The sequence below is a fragment of the Aedes albopictus genome, chromosome 3 (genome assembly GCF_035046485.1).
Source record: "Aedes albopictus strain Foshan chromosome 3, AalbF5, whole genome shotgun sequence".
Lineage (NCBI taxonomy): Eukaryota > Metazoa > Arthropoda > Insecta > Diptera > Culicidae > Aedes > Aedes albopictus.
Genome location: NC_085138.1, coordinates 24,657,583 through 24,671,568, shown reverse-complemented (window position 1 = coordinate 24,671,568; position 13,986 = coordinate 24,657,583). Strand labels below are relative to the sequence as shown.

General features: G+C 42.2%; 2 protein-coding genes across 2 annotated transcripts in view; one reads left to right on the top strand and one right to left on the bottom strand.

The window, feature by feature from the left end:
• LOC109418392 (UDP-glucosyltransferase 2) overlaps positions 1-13,986 on the top strand; it is a 740,033-nt gene that overhangs the window by 384,664 nt on the left and 341,383 nt on the right. The gene's annotated exons all lie outside the window — the stretch shown is intronic.
• LOC115263972 (vertebrate ancient opsin-like) overlaps positions 1-13,986 on the bottom strand; it is a 97,005-nt gene that overhangs the window by 26,546 nt on the left and 56,473 nt on the right. Inside the window, exon 4 of the mRNA XM_029867276.2 lies at positions 5,547-5,742. Coding sequence (XP_029723136.1) covers positions 5,547-5,742 — 196 coding nt within the window. The remainder of the gene's footprint in view (positions 1-5,546; positions 5,743-13,986) is intronic.

Sequence of the window (13,986 nt, the reverse complement as noted above, 5' to 3'; positions counted from 1 at the left end):
ATTAGACGAGGAAAAGAGGGATAAAATTAGACGAGTTGGAGCGAGCCCCATCCGGGACGGATCCCCGAGCGAAGAACCCGCTCTCTTTGGTTTGAACTTGGGATGTGAACAGGTGTGTGCTCGAGTGCTCCTAAAGTTAATACCGCTAACCGGAAAAAAGTCCCTGATTTCGGATGTGCTACAGATCGGCCGTCGTGGCCTTGTGAACCCGTGATCCTCTGCAATAAGTGGCCGCGGTAAATGCCCGTGGTAACAAAAAAAAGGTGAAAGTGAGCCGTGAAATCGAAGTGATCCCTAGTCCCGACTCCGGTAATCCCACGTGGGTGTGTTCAGGCCCGGATTGTGGTTAGGCCTAGAGAACGAAGAAGGCCAGCAATCGGTAGATCGTGGATTGAGCCTGTGGTAGAGATCTCGGAAGAAACGTTTTACCGTCTATCCGTCGCGAATGTGCGACAAAAAACCCCAAATCAAACGCGCATCCGAACCTCCGAAGAGAAAAAGTGATTTCCCGTCTCCAACCGGACAGATACGTCCGTGCGCGTAGTGGGTGCGATCCGACCAGCGAAGCGACGACCAACGACCAACGACGGTGTGGGCCATCGTAGCCCCCCCCCAAACTCACTCTCATCAGGCTAGGTGCCCCTGGGATGAGACTCAGGTAAGGCACATGCTCCTTATCTACTATTAAAGGCCAATAGCCTACTTACAAGTATTGAATATATTCAAGCTTGTCAGACGATCACTTGCAAAATGGCAATTGGCAGAGGAAACTCTGAGTCGATAGCTTTGGAAGTGATAAAGAAGCTGAGAAGCAAGCTTTGACCCAGTTGGAGAGTCATGCCAAGCTTTTTTTTTCTTTTTATTCGTGAATTTTAACTTAGGCTAATTCTTCACTCAACGCCAAAAAAAGAAGTTCTAACAGAAATGTTTGAGGAATTCCTGAAGACATTATTGTAGAAGTTCCTTAAGAAATGGCCAGATAAATTCCTGAAAAAATTGCCAAAATTCTAAATTCCCAAAAAAAAAAAAAACCTTGGAGAACTTCTTAAAAGAAATGTTTGAGGCATTTCCGAGAGAACCTCTTAATAAATTGCAACAACAACTTAAGGACAAACGTCTTGAAATCCCGTTTCAATAGTGCATCAGAACTTCAAACGCACAAATTTCAAGCAGCAAGCTTCACATAACAGTGCATTTTATTATTCTATTCTTGCTCACTTGTAATAAGCTTAAAATAAGAAGATCAAGTGCGCTGGTTTCGTTTACGAAGAGATTTGTGCCCTGAAAATCGTGAGTAGGTGCCGAAGTCGGCCATTGTGGCGGCCATTTTGAGATTCTAACAAGTCTGCCCTTAAGAAAATGCTACCAGAAAAATTTCTTAAACAATTGTGTTGAGTTGGAGACTAGGCTTTCGCAAAAAATTGCTAGAAAAATGTCTTTGGATATTGCAGAACAAATTATTTAATTTTTAGTTTTTTTTAATAGACCATAAGAAATTGAGAGACAAAAGTGTGTGACAAAAGTATTGCTGGAGAAACCTCTAAAGGAATTGCCAAAACAGTTTCTAAAATACCTACCTGAAAAAATGAGGAAAATTCGGAGAAGTTACAAAAGGAGTTTCCAAATGAAATGCTAAAAGAATTGCCATAGGAATTCATAAAGTGATTGACGGACAGAATTCCTGGAAACATACAGGAGGAATTTCATAAGAATTTTTTGGAAGGATTTCCAATGAAAATGTCAAATAAATTTCAAAATCATTTGCCAGAAATATTTCAGATGAAAATTCTTGGAGACATCAGTAGAATATATCCAAAGAAAATTCCAAAAGAATTGACGGAATAATTTTAAGAAAGTTCTAGAGAAATACCTAACGAAATTTTCGAAGGAGTTCCCGAAGAACTTACTTGGGCTAATTCCTGACGAATTTTGCGCAAAATGTCAAGCAGCTTTTTTTGAAAAAATTTCCGGAGAAAACTACGAAAAAACCGAGGAATTCACTCAAAATTGCACAAAAAATAAAATCAAATAATTTGCGAAGAAATTGCTGAAAAAATGTCCAAATAAATCCAGAAGTAAGTGTCGGAGGTATATTGCCGATAGAAATTTCAGCAGAACCTTTCAAAACATCTTCTTGAGAAATCGTCATCCATAGAAGATTTCAAAAGACAATTCTGAAAGAATACCGACATTTTCTTAAGAAGCTGAAGAGAAATTCTTGAAAAAAATTGGCGGTCTAGTTTCTGAAGAACTTACTGGAGGAATTCCTTATGAATTTGCCAGACAATTTTAGAAATTGTCGGGGATATTGCAAAATGAATTGTCAGAGGACACTCTGTAAAATGCACGAGGAGTTCTCAAAAATGTGCGTTAGAATTACTAAATATTTCTGAAAAAAAATCCTGAAGTTACTGTCGGAGAACTTTTCAAAAGAATTTCCGCTGAAATTTCTGCAAAATCTTCCAGAAGAATTTCTAAAGAAATTGAAGGGAGAATTTCTTCAGGAATTCTCGGAGAAACATCTACACAAATTGCCTTATTAATTCCTGGAATGCATTCCCGGATGAGTTCGTAAGAGAGTTTTCGAAGGAATTCTTAAAAAAAAAAACTGACGGAACTGATTTAAAGCAAATAAAGGAAGCAATCTTAAAAAAATACCGGAGGAGTTCTTGGATAAATTTGCAAATTGAACTCCGGAGGCAATCGTGTTGATGAATAATTAGTTAATACAATAATTGCTGGAGGAAAACCGGAAAAAATACTAGAGAAAATTTCAGAAAAAAATCCTAAAATAGTTTCCTGAGGATAACTACAAAAAATGGGCACAGGAATATCTAAATAACCTATCCAGTAGATGCTTGAAAAATTGAGAAATTCTATAAGCTTCGGAGGAATTGATAAACAAATTTCCTATTCCTAAAATAGTTGCCGGAGAAACTCCTTGAGAAACAGTCTGAGGAAGTCATGAAATGCCTGAATAATTATTAATATCTAAAAGAATTCTTTAACCCTTTGGAGCCGAAGGGGTCAATTTGACCCCGGCGATGAAACCGAGCATAACAAACGTATTCGAGGCCAGCGAGGTTGCGGCAGCAGTAGCGAAATTATCCGGCTCCAAAGGGTGAAACAATGGCAGAAGACAATAGTTGTAAATTTTTCAGAGGAATTCCGGAGAAAATGCCGGAGTAATTTCCAAACTATTGTTGAAGACATTTTTCTAAAAAAATTCTGAAAAAATTGCCGGAGGAACTAATTGATGGAGAAATTCACTTATCAATTGAAGGGGGAGTTTTGGAAGACATTGCCGGATGAATACCAGGGAACATATTCCAATAATTGCCGAAATAATTCCACAGGAAACTGTTGGAAGAATTCCTGAAAAACTGGCCCCTCAAGTAACTGCCGAAGGATTTTTCAACAAGCTCCTGGAGGAATTCCTGAAGTCATTCTTTAAGAATATCAGAAATATTTTTGTGGAATATTGACAGAAACTTCCATAATCCTTCTTTGATAATTTTATAAAAAATTGCAAAGGAAATTGTTAGTGGAATTTCTAGAGAAATTTCTGAGGGAATTCGTGAAAGAATGAATGGACGAGTCCCTGAAAAATAAGATGGAACTTTGAAATCATTCGCCTGATGATTTTTTAAGGAAGTTGCGGTAGAATTCCTAGTGGAATTTCTGGAACACTGCTTGATGAAAGCTTAAAACCGTCAATACAGAAATTTATAAACAGTGGAAGAATCCTTTACAGAATTGGGGATTGAGCTTCAAGCTCAATATTCAAGTTCCTTATTCAAAGCTCCAGGATTCATAGTAGAAGTTCAAATTGAAAGTAAAGATTTCAATCAAAATGAGGTTTGTCATATAAAAAAAATTTTTGGAGAAACATTCTTAAGAGATTTCTGAAAAGCTTGAACCCCTGCTGAGCGCAAAAGAAAATTCTCGAAAAATAAAGCATTTGAGAGATCTACGTAGGCACTTTTTATAAATAGAATTATTTTCTAAATTCACGACTTTCACGCCGAGAACCCAAGAACGAATCTCACTGCCGCCCAACTCACAAAAAGTAAGTTCTTCTTTCGGAAGGAAGGTTAAATTCTTGGTCCCGAAACTAGCTATTGGCTAAAGATCTTGTAAAAAACTCAAGTTTACATAACTTAACCTTCCGTAACTCGCGCGGTTGACTACCTGCGTCAGCACCGCACTAATGCTGAGTACGAAAAGCGTGATTTTTTCAACATGTTGTACAAAATACAACAGCGTGATCGCTCGAAGGTTAACATCGTTTTCTACTTTACTAGTAACTTTTCCATTTCACCATCAACAGATCCACACTAGGCTGTCCCAAAAAAAACGATGTTTGAAAAGTCAAGGTGCTCAACTCTTAAATGAAATATACGCATATTTGAAGCATTTTTGTAAAACATTTCGATTTTTTAAAAAAATCGTTCATAGGTTCCGCCAGAGCAATTTTTAAAAAATGACCCTTTGTCATTAAAATTCTCAAAAAAAAAATGTTTTTTCCAATATATTAAATCTTTTTTTTAGAAAGAATGGCGCATATGAGTAGTACTAGCAGATAAAACTTTCCAGATTGAAAATAAAAAATAGTACATGTATTTTTTTTAGTAAATTTTGATCAAAAATGCTCAACAAATAGACCTTTTATCAGCCCTGGCGGAACCTCCAAACGATTTTTTAGAAAATCGAAATGTTCTACGAAAATACAATGATACATATTGCCCACTTTACTGGCATTATACCAGATTTGCTGGTATGTCTGAAACATACTGGAAAAACTTGTAATTAGAAGGCACGAAATGTTGCTAATTGACAAATTGAGAGATGAAATTTGTGAAAAAAATCGCGTTCTGGTGGGATTCGAACCCACGACTATTCGTATTCGTTAGACCGGCGCTTTAACCAACTAAGCCACAGAACAAGTAATGATTCTGCGGAATAGAAAGCCAAACAGACTCCGAAGCCGCACCGTGAACACTCCTATTTCACAAACTCATCTTCCTTTTCGGCTTAGATGCCAATCCACAACACACTCCTGTTTGTGACCACAAACTACAAGTGCGAGCGAATTTTTTTTATGAAGCCGAGACTTATTCTCGCACTCCGCATACCTAGGAGTGTTCACGGTGCGGCTTCGGAGTTCGTTTGGCTTTCTATTCCGCAGAATCATTACTTGTTATGTGGCTTAGTTAGTTAAAGCGCCGGTCTAGCGAATACGGAGTCGTGGGTTCGAATCCCACCAGAACGCGATTTTTTTCACAAATTTCATCTCTCAATTTGTCAATTAGCAACATTTCATGCCTTCCAATTACAAGTTTTTCCTTCTACGAAAATGCTTCAAATATGTATATCTTTCATTTAAGGGTTGAGCACGTTGACTTTTCGAACATTTTTTTTGGGACAGTCTAATCCACACACTCCCTGTAAACCAGATGGGTATAGAGACCACCGCCAATTGATTTCCCTAAAGAAGCCCACCCCACTTCCCCTGCCTGCCCGAGATGTGCTTCCCATGCGCTTACCTGATGTTGGCCGCCTCGTTGACGTACGCCCCCCACCCGAACAGCGGCGGCGAAGTTAAGGCAAACGAGTAGCTCCAGATGAACAGGATGGAAAAGATGGCCCCGCGCCGGCTGAGGCTCCGCGACGAGAACGGATAGCTGATGAGGCAGAATCGCTCGTACGAGAGCACCGTCAGCGTCGTGATGGACGTTATTCCTGGTGGAGGTTTGAAAGAGAAAAGAAAAATTGATGAACGTGAATTAATAGGAGACAGTGACAAAAACGTTACTTTTTTATTCTTTTGGTTGCAGTGACCTCTGATGGATGATAGGAGGAAAAGTTTTTCGACAGATGGGAATTAAGTGACCGAAATGGAAGTTGCTTGTTTCAGGATTGATGGGAATTGGAATAGTTTTTTTTTTCTTAAGAACTGAATCAATCAGAATTTCAACCACTCGAAATGAAATTGTGTGATTTCTGGCAATACTGTGTGAATTTTATCCCTTCGGGTACAGAACGTGCTGGTAAATTTTCGTTTAACTTCCTCAGTGCTATCCTTTCCAACTTTGCCTTTTCCCATTGCACTTAACGTGTGTCAAGGTAAATGTTTTTCTGCACGCCAAGGCGGATCGTGTTCAAAAAACAAGGAATGCTTCTAAAAACTTCAACCCGAGATCTCCAATCAAATCAGAGTCAAAACTCAATTGGCATCAATTATTAAAGGTAAAGGATGAAAAATGAGAGCCTCGAGAAGAATATTATGAAGTAATGATATGCCACATACCACAGCAGATCGAAGAAAACAAGATGAGTAATTCATAACCAAAAGCAAAACTTCAAAAAACTTTCATCTTCCTTGAATCACCTCATTCTCCTCTAATCACATTCGACGAGGAACCCAAAACGAGATAAATTTTACCCTACATCATTGTCCATCATTCGATTCATCATTTCACTAAATTCAATTACGCCAAGCAGTAAAAGAGCCATCGTTTTCTTCCTCACTCAAAGCAGTTTTCGGTACTTTTCCTATCTCGAATTCCGATCTGGATGGAAACGGTTTTCTTTCATACACCCACCTGTTGCTCAGCAGGCAGAGAACGTCTTCATTTTCGATCCGAACGTCTCTCCAACACCCAGTTTGGTTCAGTAGGTTTAGTATTCTCCGGTGAAAGGTGAAATTCCCACAATTTGTCTTTGATTTTTCGGTTCGTTTGAAGTGAACAAACAAAGAACGGAGCTTTTGTATGGAATCGCTCTTTCGATTCAATTCCCCATGGAAAAATTCTATCAAAATATTTGATATATTGATGAAACACATGAAAATGACCTATTCCACGTAAACTGAAGTTTGTTTAACCTTGTCTACCAGATAAAATGCTTGAAGTTTTGGGATGCAGGTCTTCATTACATACATACATTTATTTGTTGAACATCACATTTAAGACAAGACATAATCAACAATAGTACGCCGCAATACTCGGTTTGTGGCTGCCGCTCTCCATCCTCGGTCGCGCCCAATGCTCGTCAGGCCACGCTCCACCTGGTCCGCCTATCGTGCTCTCTGTCTCCACGCCTTCTTGTGCCAACCGGATCAATAGCAAACACCAGCTTTGCAGGGTTGTTGTCCGGCATTCTTGTAACATGCCCTGCCCACCGTATCCTTCCGGCTTTGGCCATTCTCTGGATGCTGGGTTTGCCGTAAAGTACAGCGAGCTCGTGGTTCATCCTTCTCCGCCACACACCGTTCTCCTGCACACCGCCGAAGATCGTCCTTAGCACGCGTCGCTCGAACACTCCGAGTGCTTGCAGGTCCTCTTCGATCATGGTCCATGTCTCGTGTCCGTAGAGGACCATCGATCTTATTAGCGTCTTGTACATGGTACATTTGGTGCGTGGGTGATTCTTTTTCGACCGCAGTTTCTTTGATGATGCGCCTCCGAATTTCACGACTCACGTTGTTGTTAGTAGTCAGTAAGGATCCGAGGTAGACGAATTCCTCCACCACCTCGAAAGTATCCCCGTCTATCGTAACTTTACTACCCAGACGGATCCGGTTGTGTTCGGTTCCGCCTATCAGCATGTACTTTGTTTCTGGGGCATTCATCACCAGTCCGACCTTTGCTGCTTCGCGTTTCAGGCGGGTGTACAGCTCTGCCACCGTTCCAAATGTTCTGGCGATTATGTCCATGTCGTCCGCAAAGCACACAAATTGACCGGATTTTGTGAAAATCGTGACCCGGCTGGTGAGCCCGGCTCGTCGCATCACACCTTCCAGAGCGATGTTGAAGAGTAGGCATGAGAGTCCATCACCTTGTCGCAGTCCCCGGCGAGATTCGAATGAACTGGATAGTTCACCCGAAACCCTTACGCAGTTTTGAACACCGTCCATCGTCCATGATTCTCCATAGCTCTGCGCGGTCGATACTGTCGTATGCCGCTTTGAAGTCGATGAACAGGTGATGCGTTGGGACCTGGTATTCGCGGCTTTTCTGGAGGATTTGCCGTACGATGAAGATCTGATCCGTTGTCGACCGGCCGTCGATGAAACCGGCTTGATAACTTCCCACGACTCATTCGTTTTAGGTGACAGACGACGGAAGATGATCTGGGATGGCACTTTGTAGGCAGCATTCAAAATAGTGATCGCCCTGTAGTTCTCACATTCCAAATGGTCGCCTTTCTTGTGAATGGGGCAGATTACCCCTTCCTTCCACTACTCCGGTAGCTGTTCGGATTCCCAGATCCTGACTATCAGCCGATGCAGACAGGTGGCCAACTTTTCTGGGCCCATCTTGATGAGTTCTGCTGCGATACCATCCTTACCAGCTGCTTTGTTGGTTTTGAGCTGGTGAATGGCATCCTTAACTTACCTCAGCGTGGGAGTTGGTTCGTTTCCGTCCTTCGCTGCACTGGCGTCGTCGTTTCCTCAGTTGCCGTGGTCTCCTATGCCTACGTTCTCCACACCATTCAGGTGCTGATCGAAGTACTGCTTCCACCTTTCGATCACCTCACGTCCGTCCGTCAAGAGGCCTCCATCCTTATCCCTGCATATTTCGGCTCACGGCACGAAGCCGTTGCGAGATGCGTTGAGCTTCTGATAAAACTTCCGTGTTTGATGGGAACGGCACAGCAGTTCCATTTCTTCACACTACGCTTCTTCCTGGCAGCGCTTTTTCTCCTGAAAGAGGCGGGTCTGCTGTTTCCGCTTCTGTCACAGATAAGCATTAGAGGGGAATTAAAAGTACAGAACTGATAACAATAACACTCAATCAAAAGAAAAAATAATGGAAGAAATGCTAGAGACGCAAATGTTCACAACTACCAGTGGAGATCCCAAATAATTTGAGTTTTTTTTTAACGATGCTGAGATAATTCCATATTCTGAATCTGCATGCAAAACTGAGCCGAAATCCATTTTTTTAGTGCCCGGGAACCTATTTAAAAATCAACTTTAAGTTTATATTAAAGCGATATGTCGAACTGCCCCTCGTCGAGAAAAAACGCAGTAGGCGTTGCCGCGTGCAGACGTGTTTTGATCTGCTCGTCACGTTTCTTTCGCGTTCGGAAGATTTTTTTTTCGCGATTCCGCCGACGGTTTAGTCGGTGCTACGCCATCCGGATGGTACTTCCGCGGGTGAAAATTGTGAATAATTGATTTTAAGAAGATGTGTGTTCAAATTCAGGAGGTGTCCAAACTCAGTTCCGCGTTGCAGTCTTGCAAATGGGACCAAAATTCGTATCAAGTGTCGGAATTTGTCGTCGAATCCGCGTTTTAGCATTCAGTAGTTTTTCGATTGTAACGTTTGTGGTGAAACTATGGCTCCTGGTTTTCCGAGTGTTTTTTCGTCTTTGGATGATATGACAGAAACCCTGTTGGTACCAGTGCAGTCTCATATCCATAATTATATGAGTGATGAAGCGACGTTTGTTCTACAATTGATGACGGATTGTGAGCGCGATGGGGCGAGGAGCAAGCCTGACAGAGGACGGTTTCATGGAGATGGCAGCGCTACCTTGGATGGTTTTTGGTGAGATTGTTCTGATCATTACTACTACAAATTTAACTAAATACGTGCCAGTTTCGAATATTACCTTTGAAACAGGAAGTGTGTTTGCAATATCATTATCCATTTGATAACGGTAATGCACACATGCGGGGCTTGTTGAAAGTGAAAGTGACCTCAGGTATCAGGTATCAGAAGGCCGGCTCCAGAGGCACGTTATCCTCCATTTGGGACATTTGTGCCATCGCCAAAATAACAGCCTATTTCATCATCTACCTGAGGGAAAAGGAAGGAAAAAGGATTTGGATGGGGATAGGGACAGGTAGGGAAATAGGAAAAATACCCTGAAAGAGGGTACTACGCACAAGCGTACCACAATGGGTTCAAACAGCGCCCTGAAAAGGGCACTGTAATAACGCATAAAGCGAAAGAGAGCCTATAGCTCTTTACCACAGCGGGTTAAGAACAACAGAATATCCTGAAGATTCAGGTTTCTGAAGTCAGTTTCACTTAATAAGTGTTTACCGAATACTCGGAAACGCAGTTGCGCGAAAACTGGACAGTTACATATCAAATGATACGAAGTTCCATAATCGGATTCACAGCTATCACAGGCAAATGAATCAGCTTGCTGAATATTCGCCATGTGATAGCTGAGTCGGCAGTGGCCAGTCAATGCTTTGACCAGCATGCTGCAATTCTGCTTAGACAGATTAGTTAGATATGTACTTCGCCACCCGTAGAGATGGCTCAGCACTATACAATTTGGTTTGACGACATGACTCCAAACTATTCCAATATTGTCTGTGTTGAGTGACAGCCCAGGTGTGAATCTGAAGCTTAATCCAACACTTCGATATCGGAATAGCTGGCTCAGGGCCAATGAAGTCATGTGATGCTCCAGAGCGAGCTAACTCATCAGCCAATTCATTTCCAGCGATGGAAGAATGACCAGGTACCCATAGAAGGTGAACAGCGTTTGCTGAATTCAGCTCCTCGATTTGAGTTCGACAAGCGATAACTATCTTCGACCTGGAGTTGGCCGAAGCAAGTGCTTTAATAGCAGCCTGGCTATCTGAACAGAAGTATATTACTTTGCCCATTACGTGCTGCTGAAGTGCTGATTGCACTCCGCACATAAGAGCAAAGATTTCGGCCTGAAAAACGGTACAGTGTCTACCAAGTGAATAAGACTGATACAGCCTTAGCTCACGAGAATAAACACCAGCACCTGCTCGACCTTCGAGAAGGGAGCCATCAGTGTAACATACGATGCCGTCTGAAATACTTCTTTCCAGATAACCAGATGTCCACTCTTCCCGGGAAGGGAATTTCGTGGAAAATGTCCTATATGGAAAATTACAAGCAATTGTAAGATCACTTGGAGCAAGGACAATTTTGTCCCAATTCACTAAAAGTGGAAACAACGAGGTGTGTGTTGATGTGCGGTTCACAGGAGTTTCCTCTAGTAGACCGAGTACCCGTAACCGGTAAGTGCAAGAAAGGGCTTCTTGTTTGAGATGAATGTGTAGTGGGGCAACGTCAAAGAGAACTTCGAGCGCTGCCGTAGGAGTTGAAGAGAACGCTCCAGACATCGCCATTAAGCACATCCTTTGGAGATGGCCTAATTTTGATTGGACCGCTCTCACTTCACCCTTTTGCCACCACACAAGACATCCATAAGCCAATATTGGCCGAACCACAGTTGTGAAGATCCATTTGATATACTTGGGTTTTAGACCCCAAGTTGTACCAAAAGTACGCCGGCATTGCCCGAAGGCCATACAAGCTTTCTTGATTCTGAACTCAATGTGAGGTGTCCAGGAAAGCTTGGAATCAAGAATGACTCCAACGTACTTTACCTGTTCAGTCACATCGATTTCAGAATCAAAGAGACGCAAAGGTCGAACGCCATTACGGTTTCGCCTTTCCGTGAAAAGAACAATAGATGTTTTACTCGGATTAACCGAAAGGCCATATTGGCGACACCAACCCTCAACTACCTGAAGGGCGTTTTGCATCAGGTCGAAAAGGGTGCTGATGCACATACCAACTAACAATGTTAGGTAGTCGTCGGCAAAACCATAAGTAGGAAAACCGCTATTATTGAGTTGCCTCAATAGCGTATCTGCTACGAGATTCCACAAAAGCGGTGATAAGATTCCCCCTTGGGGGCATCCACAAACACTCAATTTCCTAATCCCTGCTAGACGCAATGTCGAGAAGAGATATCGGTTTTTGAGCATTTGGTGAATCCAATTGGAAATCATTGGAGATATACCATGACTCCGTGCGGCTTCCAATATGGCATCGAAAGGCACGTTGTCAAAGGCACCCTCGATATCTAAGAAAACACCCAAACAAGATTGCTTTTGAGCGAATGCTTTCTCGATATCGTAAACAACCTTGTGTAAAAGAGTCACAGTGGACTTACCAGATTGGTAGGCATGTTGGTTCACATGAAGAGGCACGTTGGCCAGATGAACATCACGGATATGATGATCCACAATGCGTTCTAAGCATTTCAGAAGAAAAGAGGTCAAACTGATAGGTCTGAAACTCTTTGCTTCTTCATACGACGCACGACCCACTTTCGGAATAAACTTTACAGTAATATCCCTCCAGGATTTGGGAATATACCCTGTAGCAAAACTGCAAACAAGTAGTTTTTTCAAAACATGTTTGAAATAATCAAATCCCTTCTGAAGCAAAATAGGATAAATCCCATCTGCCCCAGGAGATTTGAAAGGAGCAAAGCTATTAAGAGCCCACTCAATCGATTCTATAGTTACAATACTCCGAGCCGAAGCTAAAGAATCATAACTACAAGAAAAGACATCAGGATCATCCGAAGATGTAATATCCACACATCCAGGGAAGTGTGTGCTGAATAAGCATTCCAGAACTTCCTCATCAGAGGAAGTCAGATCGCCATTTGGCAAACGAAGTTCGTTCACCCGGAAATCCTTAGATTTCGCAAGGATTTTGTTTAACCGACTGACTTCACTTAAGCTGGAAACATTTGTACAAAGGTTTTTCCAGCCGGATCGTTCAGCAGACCGGAGAGCTTTCCTGTAGGCCTTGCGAGCCGACCTGAAAGCCTCCGAACCAGCCGAACGTCGTCTGTTCCAACTCTTTCTACATTGTTTCCTGAGTTTCGCCAGATCAGAGTTCCACCAAGGGGTTCCTCTTGTGATCTTCACAGACCGTAGAGGGCATGCTTCTTCAAAAGCTTCCATGATGAAGGTCGTTGTAGTATCAACGGCATCATCTAAATCACTTGGAGTGTCAATGGATGGTGAATATCCATGAAATTTGGCTGCAACCAAATCAGTATAAAGATCCCAGTTTGTTGACCGAGGATTCCTGAAACGCAATGTTTGCGAAGTAACATTTAAATGTTCAAAAAAGATATAGCGATGGTCAGATAAAGATTCTTCATCTGACACATGCCAATTGGTCAGCTCGTGACTAATTCTGCTAGAGCAAAGCGTTATATCTAACACTTCCTCTCTAGCAGATACCATGAAGGTTGGGCGGTTGCCTATGTTAAGTAATGCAAGATCTGTACTACTTAAGTACTCCATCAAACTGGAGCCTCTCAAGTTAATGTCTGAGCTGCCCCAGATGATATGGTGAGCATTAGCATCACTGCCAACAATTAGCGGAAGGCCTTTTGAAGTGCAGTATGCGATGACTTGTTTGAAAGCATCCGTAGGGGATGGTTCATCATGTGGTAAATACACAGAACAATAGACGTATTTCCTGTTGAGGTTTCCAACAGATACATCAATTGTGATAGCACATACATCTCTGGTGGTTAGTTCAGAGATGAGTGTAGCAACTATTGCGTTGTTGACAAGCACACAGGCTCGAGGCATGACACGCGAGTTTGCCATTTCATGTTTACTGAAAGTGGCAAACACCGGGTTCACAAGGTTTCCTAGATAGAAATTTCCCTTACGAAAGTAAGGTTCTTGTACCAAGGCCACTTGGGCTGTACCATTTTGCATAAGTCTGCAAAGATTGATCGTTGCTGTTCTTTTATGCTGAAGATTGATCTGAGCTATCCTAACCGTAGCCACTACCCAAACTAGGTAAGATTAAACTCTTCGCAATAGCAGCACAACAAAGAACAGCAACAATAAAACCAAATCGGTATCGATTGGAAAACGCCAAAGGCGAGGATACACAGAATACACTGTGTAAATCGCATAATGCGAAACCATATAGGTGAAAATTTAAACTAATTAACAACATCTTCATAATCCCGCCCTTATTTAGCCTCAAGTGAGACTAAAGAAGGGCAGCTGATTGTCTCGGAGAAACACAAGGTCCACTGCACCATTGCTCCGGTTAGCGCAGTAAGGGCTACATACTGTGGAGCGCGCCCTGGTACTCCACAGGCTCCGTTAGCGGTTAGGTTTTTATTAGACCCCCCTAGCCATTCATT